The 12,252-nt window shown below is 38.5% G+C and overlaps 1 protein-coding gene across 9 annotated transcripts in view; it reads left to right on the top strand.

The window, feature by feature from the left end:
• Window positions 1–10,573, top strand: part of SGMS1 (sphingomyelin synthase 1) — a 282,944-nt gene extending 272,371 nt beyond the window's left edge. For all 9 annotated transcript variants that reach the window (XM_063102278.1, XM_063102273.1, XM_063102276.1 and 6 more), the window contains 3 exons: window positions 4,741–4,894; window positions 8,137–8,303; window positions 8,921–10,573. In XM_063102278.1, coding sequence (XP_062958348.1) covers window positions 4,741–4,894; window positions 8,137–8,303; window positions 8,921–9,100 — 501 coding nt within the window. In that variant the 3' untranslated portion in view covers window positions 9,101–10,573. The remainder of the gene's footprint in view (window positions 1–4,740; window positions 4,895–8,136; window positions 8,304–8,920) is intronic.
• Window positions 10,574–12,252: the final 1,679 nt, after the last annotated feature.

The following is a 12,252-nucleotide window of genomic DNA, read 5'->3' as shown; positions in this document are numbered from 1 at the left end:
GGAGACCTAGGACTGAGGGAGGATCTGCCTTTCTTACTTTCCTGGGACTCTCAAAGATAAAGCACTAGTAAGGGTCCAGGGTTATTTCAAATAGAATTTCTACTCCTTAGCACTCACTTTCAGGCCTTCATCAAAGTCACACCAAAGCCCTTGATTTGTGCAGCATCATTTGACGGGTTTTAGCTCCAGGTTCTCTCCTCCGCCCGGTAGGAGCTGAGTGCACCTGCTCTTCAAATGCAGTTAGAAAAAGCCAGTGCTCGAGGCCATCTGCAGACTGAACAATGGCAAACAGACTGTCATCAGAGCATCGTGTTATTCAGCACTGAAAAAATATACGTAATTTCCTAGCCATTCATTAGAATTTGAAGAAAATTGCTTTATTTTTCCTGCGAGATGATTACCTATGACCCTCGTGGACCAAAATTCACATAGTAGTGTAGATATGAGACTTTCTTGTCACAGCTTGGGTAGCGACCACTGAAAGTGTTGATGTGAATTTTCTCCGAATTATCCCTGCTTTCAAAAATGGACATTCAAAAGCACACAGTAGAGGAGGTTCCAGTTCCAGTGGAGTAAGCACACTCCGTGCTTTCTTTCCCATTGAATGCAGCCAAAAAACACTGAGCAGAATGTATGGAGCAGCTATTTGAGGACTCGAAAGTACAGTGGAGCAGGTAGGTTGGGGAAGGAAACCATAATGAAAGTATGAAAGATCCGCCCCCAGTTTCCTGTTTTGTTTTGTTCTTTTGTTTTTGTTTTTTCACCCATGTCTCCTGCCTGGACTCAAAGGCAACACAAATTCCAGGACTGTACTCTAAGAGCAGACAGAGCTCCAAGAGAATCCCTCTCTTTCTGGCCCAAGGAGAGGAAGGGAAGCCACCCAGGGACAGAGACTGAGAGAAATCCTATCAATTTCCATGTTAATAACCCTGTTAACATTTAGTGTGTTGCATTCTAGACTTTTTCTGTGCATAGTTTTTTTTTAAAACGTAGTTAAAATTTTACCAAACATTTTCTGGTTTTTTTCCTCTTAATAGAGGAAAATGTTTACGATGTAAACTGACTACACAATCATTGCAAACTGATTTCTTAATGACTTAATAAGCAGTTACAGCCTGGGGCTTCCCAGCCTTTAATGTGGATTCCGTGGGTCTAGCTCAGCTCGGGGCCTGAGAGTGTGTTTACAGCAGGCTTCCCAGGCTGCCAATCCTGTCCCTGGGCCAGACTTAGAATAGCAAGCGTGTAGTTACTGAACAGTTCCCGTGTAGGTTGTTTCCAGTTGCTTTTATAAATAAGGTTACAGTGGGACATGTGTACATAAAGCTTTTCTTCATATTTGGGATCATTTCCTTGAGGTAGGCTCCTAAGAAGCAATATAACTGGGTCAGAGGTTATGGCTATTTAAATTGCTGGTAAGCTATTGATGAGTATTTTGCCAGTGGTAATAAATATATCCTTTCAAAATCTTAGATGAGGAAATCAAGGCTTAGGATGTTTGGCCACCTAGGGTCACACAGCCAGTCATTTGAAGAGCCATGTTTCAGCCCCAGGTGTCTGTTTTGGCCAGCTGTTCCCTGCACAGCTGTGCAGACAGCTAGAGCTTCCACCTCGTGCCTGCTCTTAAATGAGCCTGTTTGAGAAGGTCATTGTTATTGTACCTGCCTCGTCATTGGCTCTATTTCTCTTTTTTTTTTTTTTTAAAGCTTTGCTAATTACGCATGGGAAAAAATGAGCTCCTGTTATATTGATTTTTATTTCCATTTGTTTGACAGACTTTATGTCTCTATCTGGTCACATCCTTTATCCTTTGATAAATTTTGTTTCCTGAGTTGGTCTTATTCTTGATTTCTACGTGCCGTGTACATGATAAAGATATTAACTTGTTTCTGCAGCAATTCTTTTGTAATTTGCATTGTACTCTGCCTTTTTCAACATAATTTCATTTTTTTGTAATTTGTATTGTACTCTGCCTTTATCAATATAATTTCTTTTTTTTTTCTGTTTCCCACTAAGCTTAAAGAGGCTTTCCCTTCGCAGAAGTTTGACAACATGGGAAGATATTTAAAAAGAAAGCTTAGGGGTTTTAAGGACACCTGAAAGAAATGCAGCATCAATTTTTTTGCTTTTTCTCTGTTCCATGTTTACTTCATCATTTTTCGCCCTTGCCCCCAACACAGTTTCCCCACAAAGATTTTCTTGCTACAACAGAAGGGCAAATTATGGGGTGGGGTGCAGATCCCCTTACCAGCCAGCTGCTTAAACAAAACATTACGGGGTGATGCTGTGTTGAGAGCATGATTTAGTTTTTAAAACACAAAAGGACTTTTGGAAGGACGATCTGAAATAACGTAAAATGAAGAGATACACAAGCTTTTTGGCCATAATTTTCTTCTACATTGTTATCCGTTGTTAATGACAAAAGTAGACCAAACTTTTAATTTGAAACTTTAAAATATTTTTTATCATTTTTATACAGACACGCAATTTAAACAATAAAGTGGTTGCACACAACTCGTTATGGAAAAACAGTCCCCGGGCCCCCACTGTACTCTAGCCCCCTTTTCCTACTCCCTTTCAACTCTTTTAACTGAATCTTATGGTATTTACCTTCATAACTTTAACTCTTTTTACCAATTTTTTTTTTTTTTAATGTGTTTACTCTTGGGTCACTAAGTGACATGGGAATATCATTTTTGAATATAGTCTTTCTCTATTATTGACTTCCTGCTGTGGAAGGTGAGGATTTAGTGTCCTTCTGTGCCTTTTTCTTCTCTTCTCCCCACCTCTCATCCCCATCATACACGATCCGCTTCTGGTCCTGTCTTCTATGTGTAGTCCTCTGTCCTTTGTTTAGCTCAGTATTCAGTGCTTGCATTATTATAGTTCTGTAAATGCTGTTCACAGCCAAGCCATGTAGTTTCCTATAATTACTTTTCCTTTTCTGCACAGTATTTTGTTGCCTGTGCAGTTAGTACTTGCCTTGCTTTTTGCTTTAGTAGTTTTCTAAGTACTTAATCACCCCCAACTTATGACCCTCCTCTCAATACAGTCAGAGGCATTGGGTGTTCCATGAGTCTTCTCTCCTTGAAGACACCTCTCCAGAGCATTTGGGCTGGTCACTTTCAAGCCCAAATGTGTGAGCTACTGCACAGCTCTTTACCTCTTCCTTTATTGGCATCCTGGCAAGTCCCATTTCTTCTTTTCTGGGTTTACCTCTCCTGCTTTGTAGAACATATCCTCTATAATTCCTGAAAAATAATATAAGGGTGGTAAATATTTTACCATCTTGTACAAGGCACTTCAAAAAGTTTGTGGAAAAATAGAATTAATGGATAATACAAACTTTCCATGAATTTTTGAAGACACCCTCATATATATGAAAAAGGCTTTAGTTTATCCATAATTTATCCTTTAGTTTATGCTTAGTTGTAATATAGCTAGGTAGAGAATTCTAAATGGGAAATAATTTTTGCTCAGAATTTAAAGGCATTTTTCCAAATCCCTCTGTTGTTCTGTGTTACTTTTGAGAAGTCTCATTCTAATGATTCTTTGTGTAAACCTTGTTTTTAATCTCTAGAGGCTTAGGGTCTCTTGTTAGTCCCCAGTTTCTGAAATTCCATGATGCTGAGTCTTGCTCTGCAGGTTTCTTTTCTCCTATGGTGCTGGGCATTCAGTGATTTCTTTGAATACAGAAATTCATACCTTCTGCGTGGTACATTCAACCTGCCACCCTTAACTAGAAATCATGATAGTATGTTTGAAGGGAAATTATGATGAAACATGTTTCCCAAAGCTAGAATATTATCAGTTTAATACTGAGAAGGGATCATGGTGATTAGATTGACCAACCAGAATTTTAAAAAGTACTGAAGCATAAAAAATAGACAATCACATGTTTTATTTGACAGAACAAATAAAAGTTGCAATGACTGAGTTAAGGCCACTTATTACACTAGCATTCAACCCACACTTGTATCATAGACAAGTGGATTAATTTATAAACTTTTTTTCTTACTCTTATTAAAAGGAAAAATATCTAGTGCTATCCACATAATTTCAAAAGATCTAAGTCACATTCTACTCAACTTGGTCCCCAATAGTCACATACCAAAAACCATTTATACATTTGACCCCCCCAACCTCCAGCTTTTTTAGCTAACTTAGTAGAACAATTGTCTGCTAGGCCCAGCATGGCAAAAATACATCTCTAAATTTTTCCTAGACTAGAGATTTAAATTATTTTTCCCAAAATGGAAGTTTAGTAAATCAGTCAGTCAACCAACCAGTCAGTCTTTCTTTGTTGGTGTAATTTAAAAAATTGTGTAGGATTGGCCCGTGGCTCACTCGAGAGAGTGTGGTGCTGATAACACCAAGGCCACGGGTTTGGATCCCTATATAGGGATGGCCGGTTCGCTCACTTCGGAGAGCATGGTGCTGACAACACCAAGTCAAGGGTTGAGATCCCCTTACCGGTCATCTTTAAAAAAAAAAAATTGGGTGAACATCTGCTGAAATGTGCTATAAAAAGTGCTAACATCTAAGGAAAGTTCTGAAGCCACATGCTTTATCTGTAGGCCCATACTTTTCCTAAGGGCTTCCCATGAGATGGTAAATGTTATGGGCAGACTTCATGGTGAGGACTTTATGTATGTTAATATAAGTTTAATTCTGGATATCAATAGTAATCATAGCACACTTTCATCTGGGTTAATAATGAATCTTGTTTTCTTTTCCTGCCAGCTTTTTGGAGACTGGGAAGCCCAACTGCGGAGAATAATGAAGCTCATTGCAGGAGGTGGCTTGTCCATCACTGGGTCTCACAACATGTGTGGGGACTATCTGTACAGTGGCCACACGGTCATGCTAACACTCACCTACTTATTTATCAAAGAGTGTAAGTCTAAAACAGCCTTCCATTGTAATTTCTTCCCCTGCCATTTCCCATGGTCTCTCGTCCTTTGATAAATGACGTTTTCTGGAAAGTCTGCTGAAGCAAGACTGGAGGCTTCACAGGGACAGCAGCCTCACTCATCACCATGCCTGGGATGCACTGGCACCCAGAGAAATACATGGAAAGCCTTGACTGCTCTTCTTGGGGTGGCATCTTGTTTCCTGGAATGTCAGCTGTACTGTTGGGTGGAGGCATTTTCGAGCATAGCATGCGGGGTGTGTTATGAGCAGTTATGCAGCTGCTATAAGTAAGGAGCCAGAAGGAATCTCATGAGGACACAGAAATCCAGGATTGGGCCTGATTGGAGGATGGTAGATCATGTGTTGACTCAGCAGCCTCTTTTCCCAAGCACTTGGCACCATGCTGCATGCTGGGGATACAGTGATGGGTCAGATGACATCTCTGCCCTCAAAGAGGCCACGGGCTCAGGAGTCAGGCAGACACACAAAAATAATATTATAGATACTCCTATGTATTGCTCAGATTTACTGCATATTTGCATTTTGTCATATTTGTTTCAAGCAAGCCTTTAAAAAAGAAAATGTTAATATACAAGGGTACTTCAAAAAATTCATGGAAAATGGAATTAAAAGATAGTATGAGTCTTTCCATGAACTTTTTGAAAACCTCTTGTATGATTAAAGCCTTCTCATTCCTTCTCTCTGCCATTTTCCTTTATCATTTCCATGCATGTATTTGTACTTGTGTATTATTGTTATGTGGTTTTTAAAATGTCCACAAATGGTATCATGCTATATATATTCTTTTGCCACTTTTTACTCTCAAATTATGTTTTTGAGACAAGAGTCTAGTTCATTCTATTTATTTTTTTCATTTTTAGTTCATTCATTTTAATAGCTGTTAGTATTTAAGTATTATAAATGAACCACAGATTATTTACTCATTTCTCCATTTATAGAAAATTCAGTTGTCCTCAATATTTTACTGTTAGAAACAGTCTAACGAGCATTATGCAGGTAGTTTCCATGAAGAGCAATAAGTAAAGCCAGCCTGCTGTGATAACACAGAGGAGGGACACACCTGCAGTCTGCAGGTGTCTTGGAGCATGTGGCATTTTCTGGAAGTTTATCTGGTTGGAATGCAGAATGGGGATAATAATGAGATGTGAACATGGACAGGTAAGTAGGAGCCAGATGGTGGAGGGTGCCTTTAAGGAGTCTGAACTTCCATCTGATGGAGATGGGGTGTCCACTGAGAGGTTGTAACCACTGGGGCAGTGTCGATTTATTTGTCCTTTAGAGAGGGAGAAACCACTCTTGCAAGCAGCTTGTGGATTGGAGAGGGACAAGACTGGAGACCAGAAGATGTCTTAGGAGACTGGCCACTTCTGATCAAGGAAAGAGGTGGTGGTGGCTGAACTGCCATGATGGCATCGGGGATGGAGAGAAGTGGAGGGTGCTGAGAGGGAGGAACAGGAAGAGTCAACAGATATCACGTGGCAGGAGGGGTTGTGGGGGTAGAGCAGAGAGTGGTGTACAAGGTGGAAGCCCGGTTTTGGTCTTGAAAAGCTAAGGTAAGAGAACACAGGAGGAGGACAGAAGACATGCTTCAGGGCGCTGGGAGAGAGAAGGGAGAGTAGCCGTTCCTCTGCGTGGACTTAGTATGTTACCAAATGTAGTGGGTTCTGGCACTGTCTGTTCAGAGTTGTCAGGGCATGATCTCACCCTTGTACCAGGATATAACCAAGTGTGGAAAACGGGGACCACATAGGCCAGATGTCACAAGCCCTGGGGAAGGGATTCCTGTCTCCTGCTGGTTGATACCTGAAATCCTTTCATGGGGTCAAGCCTTTTCCTTCTTGAAGATAAGGCAGGCAGTGTGCCATATTGGGAAACGCGGAGGCCTTGGGTCACAAAACTGATTTTGAATCCTGGCACTACCACTTACTAGTTCTGTGACCTTCAGGAAAACCTTTAACCTCACTAAATCTTAGTTTCTTCATCTTTAGAATGAGATATTGATATCTGTTTCCTGGGTGGGGAAGAGGTTATTAAAATTAAATGATGTATATGGACACTAACAGAGTTGCACAGAGAATGAATGGCAGCTGCTGTTTGTTGTTGTATTGTTAAGGTATCAAAAACAAATATTACTGGAATATATTCCTCTCCTAATTACCTCACTTAAAATTACAAACTTCCCTTCCCTCCCTCCACTTCTGACCCCCCTTATTCTGCTCAATGTTGTTATTTTTCCATAGCCTTTAACACCTAACATAGCATACAATTTACTTATTATAATTATTATCTCATCTCTTTCCTACTAGGAAGAGATTTCCCCACAAAGGCGGACTCTTTTCCTGTTTTGTTCATTGACGCAGATACCAGGAGCAGTGCCTGTCCCTGGCATATAATAGATGCTCAGTGAATACTGGTTTGAATGAATGACTGATTCTTGGACCCCTTGAGAATTCTATGAAAGCCTGAACTTTCTCCCCTGGTGTAGGGAGGGTAGCTCACATTTAAAGTTTTGCCTAAAACTTCAGACCCTCTGAATTACTATCCATTGGAAATGCAAGGTAGAAAGGTCTGCACTAATAAGAGGTTTTGATGTTTCCTTCAGGTAACTTCTCAAATGAGGGTACAGACAGATGTTTATCTGACACTGTCCTACTTTTGGGTAGGCACTTAGACTAGAATTCCCAGACATTTGGATTCTCTTCTCCTTTGCATTTGAGAAATGGAAATCTCAAAGGCTCAGATTAGTGTATGATTGCATAACTTGGAAAGCAAATAAGACAGCTGTATCTATTACAGTTGTTTAGTCCATGTATAAGGATCTGTGGACCAATAGATACTGATTTTTCTATGGAGCATTAACCTCATATTAGCTACAGGTAAATTTAATTAAATGTTGTTTGTGGAAAAAATTTTTTAAATGGAGCATGATGCATTACTGTGTCCTTATTTGATTAGACTCATTTTAAAATTATATTTATGATTATATGAGTCAAGTAGTAACCAAATATGAATTACTATTACTAGAAAAATCACTTTATAAGAAGCTGTTTCCATTCTAACCTTGGAAACAGTTGAACAAAAGCCCTTAGATCTGCTAGCCCAAGACCCAAAGTGATTGGATTCAGAAGTAGTAGTAGAGACGTGGTTGGGTACCCTTAGTATTATTTGAATAATGGATCTATTGCAAATTTCTCCTCTTTTCAGATTCCCCTCGACGACTCTGGTGGTACCACTGGATCTGCTGGCTTCTCAGCGTAGTTGGAATCTTCTGTATTCTCTTGGCGCATGACCACTACACTGTGGATGTGGTGGTGGCGTATTACATCACCACGAGACTCTTCTGGTGGTATCACACTATGGCCAATCAGCAAGTGAGTTTTTCCCCCATTTGATTTTAGCTTCCATTGCTCCTGGCTTGGAGGCGGGGGAGGAGAGTGGGGGTGTAAAGAATCCACAGATCTCGTTTCCCTTTCTTAAGGAGTTGTCAACTAAGACCGTGTTGTCTTTTGTGACACTGATCCTCTTCAGAATCAAGATGAAAAAGTGTGTTAATATAATGACATAAGAAATTGCTTTTTTTCTAGAACAAATGTCACACACTCATTGTCTGGGGAAAATTCTAAGCCTGTGTCCCCCTGTTGCTTGACTGGCATTTCTACCCTTTTCTCTGTACCCTGGGCCTTCACCAGCTTAATACTTAACGTTTAATTGTCTTTCCATTTTTAGCATAGAAAAATGAACAACTAACAGGTAAACTGAGGTATTTATTCATGGACAAGAGATGAGTGCTCCTTGCCCTCCCATAATCAGGGTTATTTCTTTTTCTACTGGGGTGTGGCCCAGCTTGCAGATGAATGTGGGTTGTAGGATGGTGATGTAAGAGTGAAGCCGGGACGTGTGGGTGGCCTCGTGAATTTTAACATGGGAAGTATTTGAACTTAAAGAGAAATGTGGTGAGAAAAGTGTCTGTGTTTCTTTGTTATCTTAGGTGCTAAAGGAAGCTTCCCAGATGAATCTCCTGGCCAGGGTGTGGTGGTACAGGCCATTTCAGTACTTTGAGAAGAATGTCCAAGGAATTGTACCTCGATCTTACCATTGGCCTTTCCCCTGGCCAGTAGTCCACCTCGGCAGGCAAGTTAAATACAGCCGGTTGGTGAATGACACATAACAGCCGGATGAAGTGAGGGAAAAGAACTGTCCAAAGTGCTAAGAACTCCATAAGAGAAGATGCCATAAAATAAACACTTCCCTAATCCTGTTATCTTTCACCGGTTACCTTGACTTAACCTGTTGAGTTACCTGGTCAGCACTGTGATCTTTTTTTCTCTCCAAAGGACCTGCGTTGGACAACAATACAAAAAAAAAAAAAAAAAAAAAATTAACCTATCATGCACTGTACACGTTTCCTGTTCATAAGTTTGGGATTTACATAACCTGCGACCACTACGTTCCTTTGTATATGATGCAACAGCATAAATGTAAGCTTTTATATCATAAGTTCTGGTCTTTCCAGTCACATCTGGAAATAAAGTGTATTATTTTCTTGGGAAAACATACTTTTCATATCTCTTGCCCCAAAGATTGGGCTGTAAGCCATTTTCTAGCAAATGTCTCTATGAAGGTTTCTAAGTACCTGAATGGGGTCTGATTCTGAAATCTTTCTACCTGTTGCACCAATATTCAAATAAAAATGACAGACATGGAAAGGTTTGGTAACTTTGGGTTTTGTAAAAATCAGCAGAGACAGTGTGTCAAAAAGTTCAAAAAAAAAAAAAAAGAAGATTCTGTTATAAAGTGATTTTCTAAGTATTTCCTAACTTTATTTTTCAAAATGGTGGTATGAAAACCAAATTTAAAGATTTTTACATGACAGAGTGTTAAAATTTAAAACTGCTTCTTGGGAGAGAAATTTGTCTATGTTTCTAGTGCCTTTCTTGTCTTGATTGTATGGTCAGTAGGCAATCTTAAATGTTTTTATTTAAAATAAAGTATTCCACGAAAATATAAATGTATGTATACACTACTAAATTTTGCATTTATAGCTGAATTAAATCAGAAAACTGCTTATGGTTTTAAAATTGCTATGAATTAAAGAATGAGGATGTTAGAGAGTCAGAGCCTGCTCACATATTGTGAGCAGGTGGTAATGACATGTACCACTTAAATTATTTTATTATCTATTTGGTAGTTCGATTTTAACTACTCAATGAAAACAGCCATGAATATCTTTTTTTTAGAGAGAGTTTTGAAAATGATCACTTACCTAAAACTTGAAAGCTATGAATTAGTTATCCATACTCTCATGACAATTTTGTTGGTGAACAACAAAAAAGAGATGTATTTCTTTAAAATATATTTGTGCAGAAACTGCATGTAATTCTAAGTTTAACTCCTAACATACGTATGTTTGGGGAAGTATTCTATTCTATACTTGCCAATGTGGAGAACAGAATAGTTTTTTAAGAGTGAAGAAGTATATATATCCATTCCGTATTTTACGTGCAGCAGAATTATCTTCCGTAGGGTTTTTTGTGTATTCACAAGGTGATATTTGTATTGTAAAACAATAATGGTGAAGGAAATAAAAAGGCTTTTAAAATTTTGTTTGTTTTAAATCTTCATAAAGTTATTATTCCAGAGAGTATACTGATATCTTACAGCTTATCTAGATCATAAATTAATCAAAATGCACTTTTTAATAAAAACTGACCCTTAAAATAAATGGCTATTTCTAATGTGTTCACATTCTTTACAGAAGTCATAAATGAAGTCATTCAAGCAAGATAGAAAAATGAGTTTCAGAATTTCTTCACTGACTTTGTACGTTTGACACAGGACCTTTAATAATCATCCGTTTCTTTTTTCTTGAGATTCCTTATTATGCATTCTGATCTTCAGTAACCTCTATAGATTGAGTGTATTTTTTAAATATATAAAAAGAATCATAGATCAACTAAATTCAAACTGTAGACCATTGTTTATTGACAATTTTGAATTCTCTAATTCTCAAACAAGTCATTGACTTAGTTTTTCTTCCTCTACCTGGAAGTAATGTAGCTTTTCCAGTTTAGATGAAAAGCAAAAGTAAATCTGAAGTGAGAAATAGAGTAATAGTACTTTGATAAGCATTGGTAATGGAGAAGAACTCTTTAAAAAGAAAAGATTATTATTCCTGATGTGATAAAGAAAGGAAGGTGTTAACAGTGGAGACCTGTCTTTGTTAAAGGATGCATGCAGTGGGGCTAGAAATTTAAAACCAGTAAAACTTTCCTGTGTGGGGCTTTGAACTTGTGTGTTAGAGAAAACATGGTGTCCTCCAAAGGCAAATAGAGCAACATTCTGGGATAGGTCTGTATTTAACTGTTACAGCTTTGTACTTACTGTTGACCTGGCACTACGTATTGAAAGGGAAGGTAGAGTAAATTCAAATGAATTATTGGCACATGCTAAAAATCTTTTTTTCTAAGAAAGTTGAAATAATGATATAAAAAATATATTATGCATGGCTTTACATGCCTCATGTGTATCAAGAAGTTCGCTTGCTGATTGCTCTTCGTGCCTGACTGCACTGATTCACGAATTGACATAGCTTGTGGCTCTATAGACCACAACTCCCAGGAAGGACACAGAGAAATCTCATGGTATTCTGGAGAATTATAGGACACTTGATGACAACAGTCTCAGTAAGGACATGTGCTTTTTTGTCCATTAGTTTGGTAAGCTAAAGCCCTAGACAATAGCTTCTGTTTATTTTGCTCACTTTGCAAGTTAGGCACTGTACATGTATTAGCTTGTTAACCCTCACTCAACTACAAGGTATAGTAGTTATGCCCACTTTGCAGCTTAAACCACCCAAGGAGACTCAGATATATTAAATAACTTGCCCTAGGGCATGCACCTGGCAAGTGCCTTAAAATGATGTATTCCCAATTCTTCATTTCCACCCTTGTAACATTGCTGTCATTCATTTTACTCATTCATATGCTGTAATCACCCAAATACGTTGTTACTATCATTGCTTCCAACAGTTATCTTTTAGATCAAGTAAAATAAAAATAAAATATTTTGTTTATCTTCATTTATTCCTTCTCTGTTGCTCCTCTTGGGTTGTAGATCCAAGCTTCTGATTAACATCATTTTCATTATGCCCCAAAATGCAGAATCCCATTTCTTCTAGGGAAGGTTGGCTGGTGATGAGTTCCCTCAGTTCTTGTATGTGTGAGGAAGTGTTTATTTTCCCTTCACTTCAGAAGGATAATTTTGCTGGATATAGAATTCTAGGTTGCTGGCCTTTTTCTGTCAACACTTTAAATATTTTAT

This window comes from Cynocephalus volans, chromosome 7 (assembly GCF_027409185.1).
Source record: "Cynocephalus volans isolate mCynVol1 chromosome 7, mCynVol1.pri, whole genome shotgun sequence".
Classification (NCBI taxonomy): domain Eukaryota; kingdom Metazoa; phylum Chordata; class Mammalia; order Dermoptera; family Cynocephalidae; genus Cynocephalus; species Cynocephalus volans.
The sequence above is the reverse complement of the archived record's forward strand: the minus strand, read 5'-3'. Positions and strand labels throughout refer to the sequence as shown.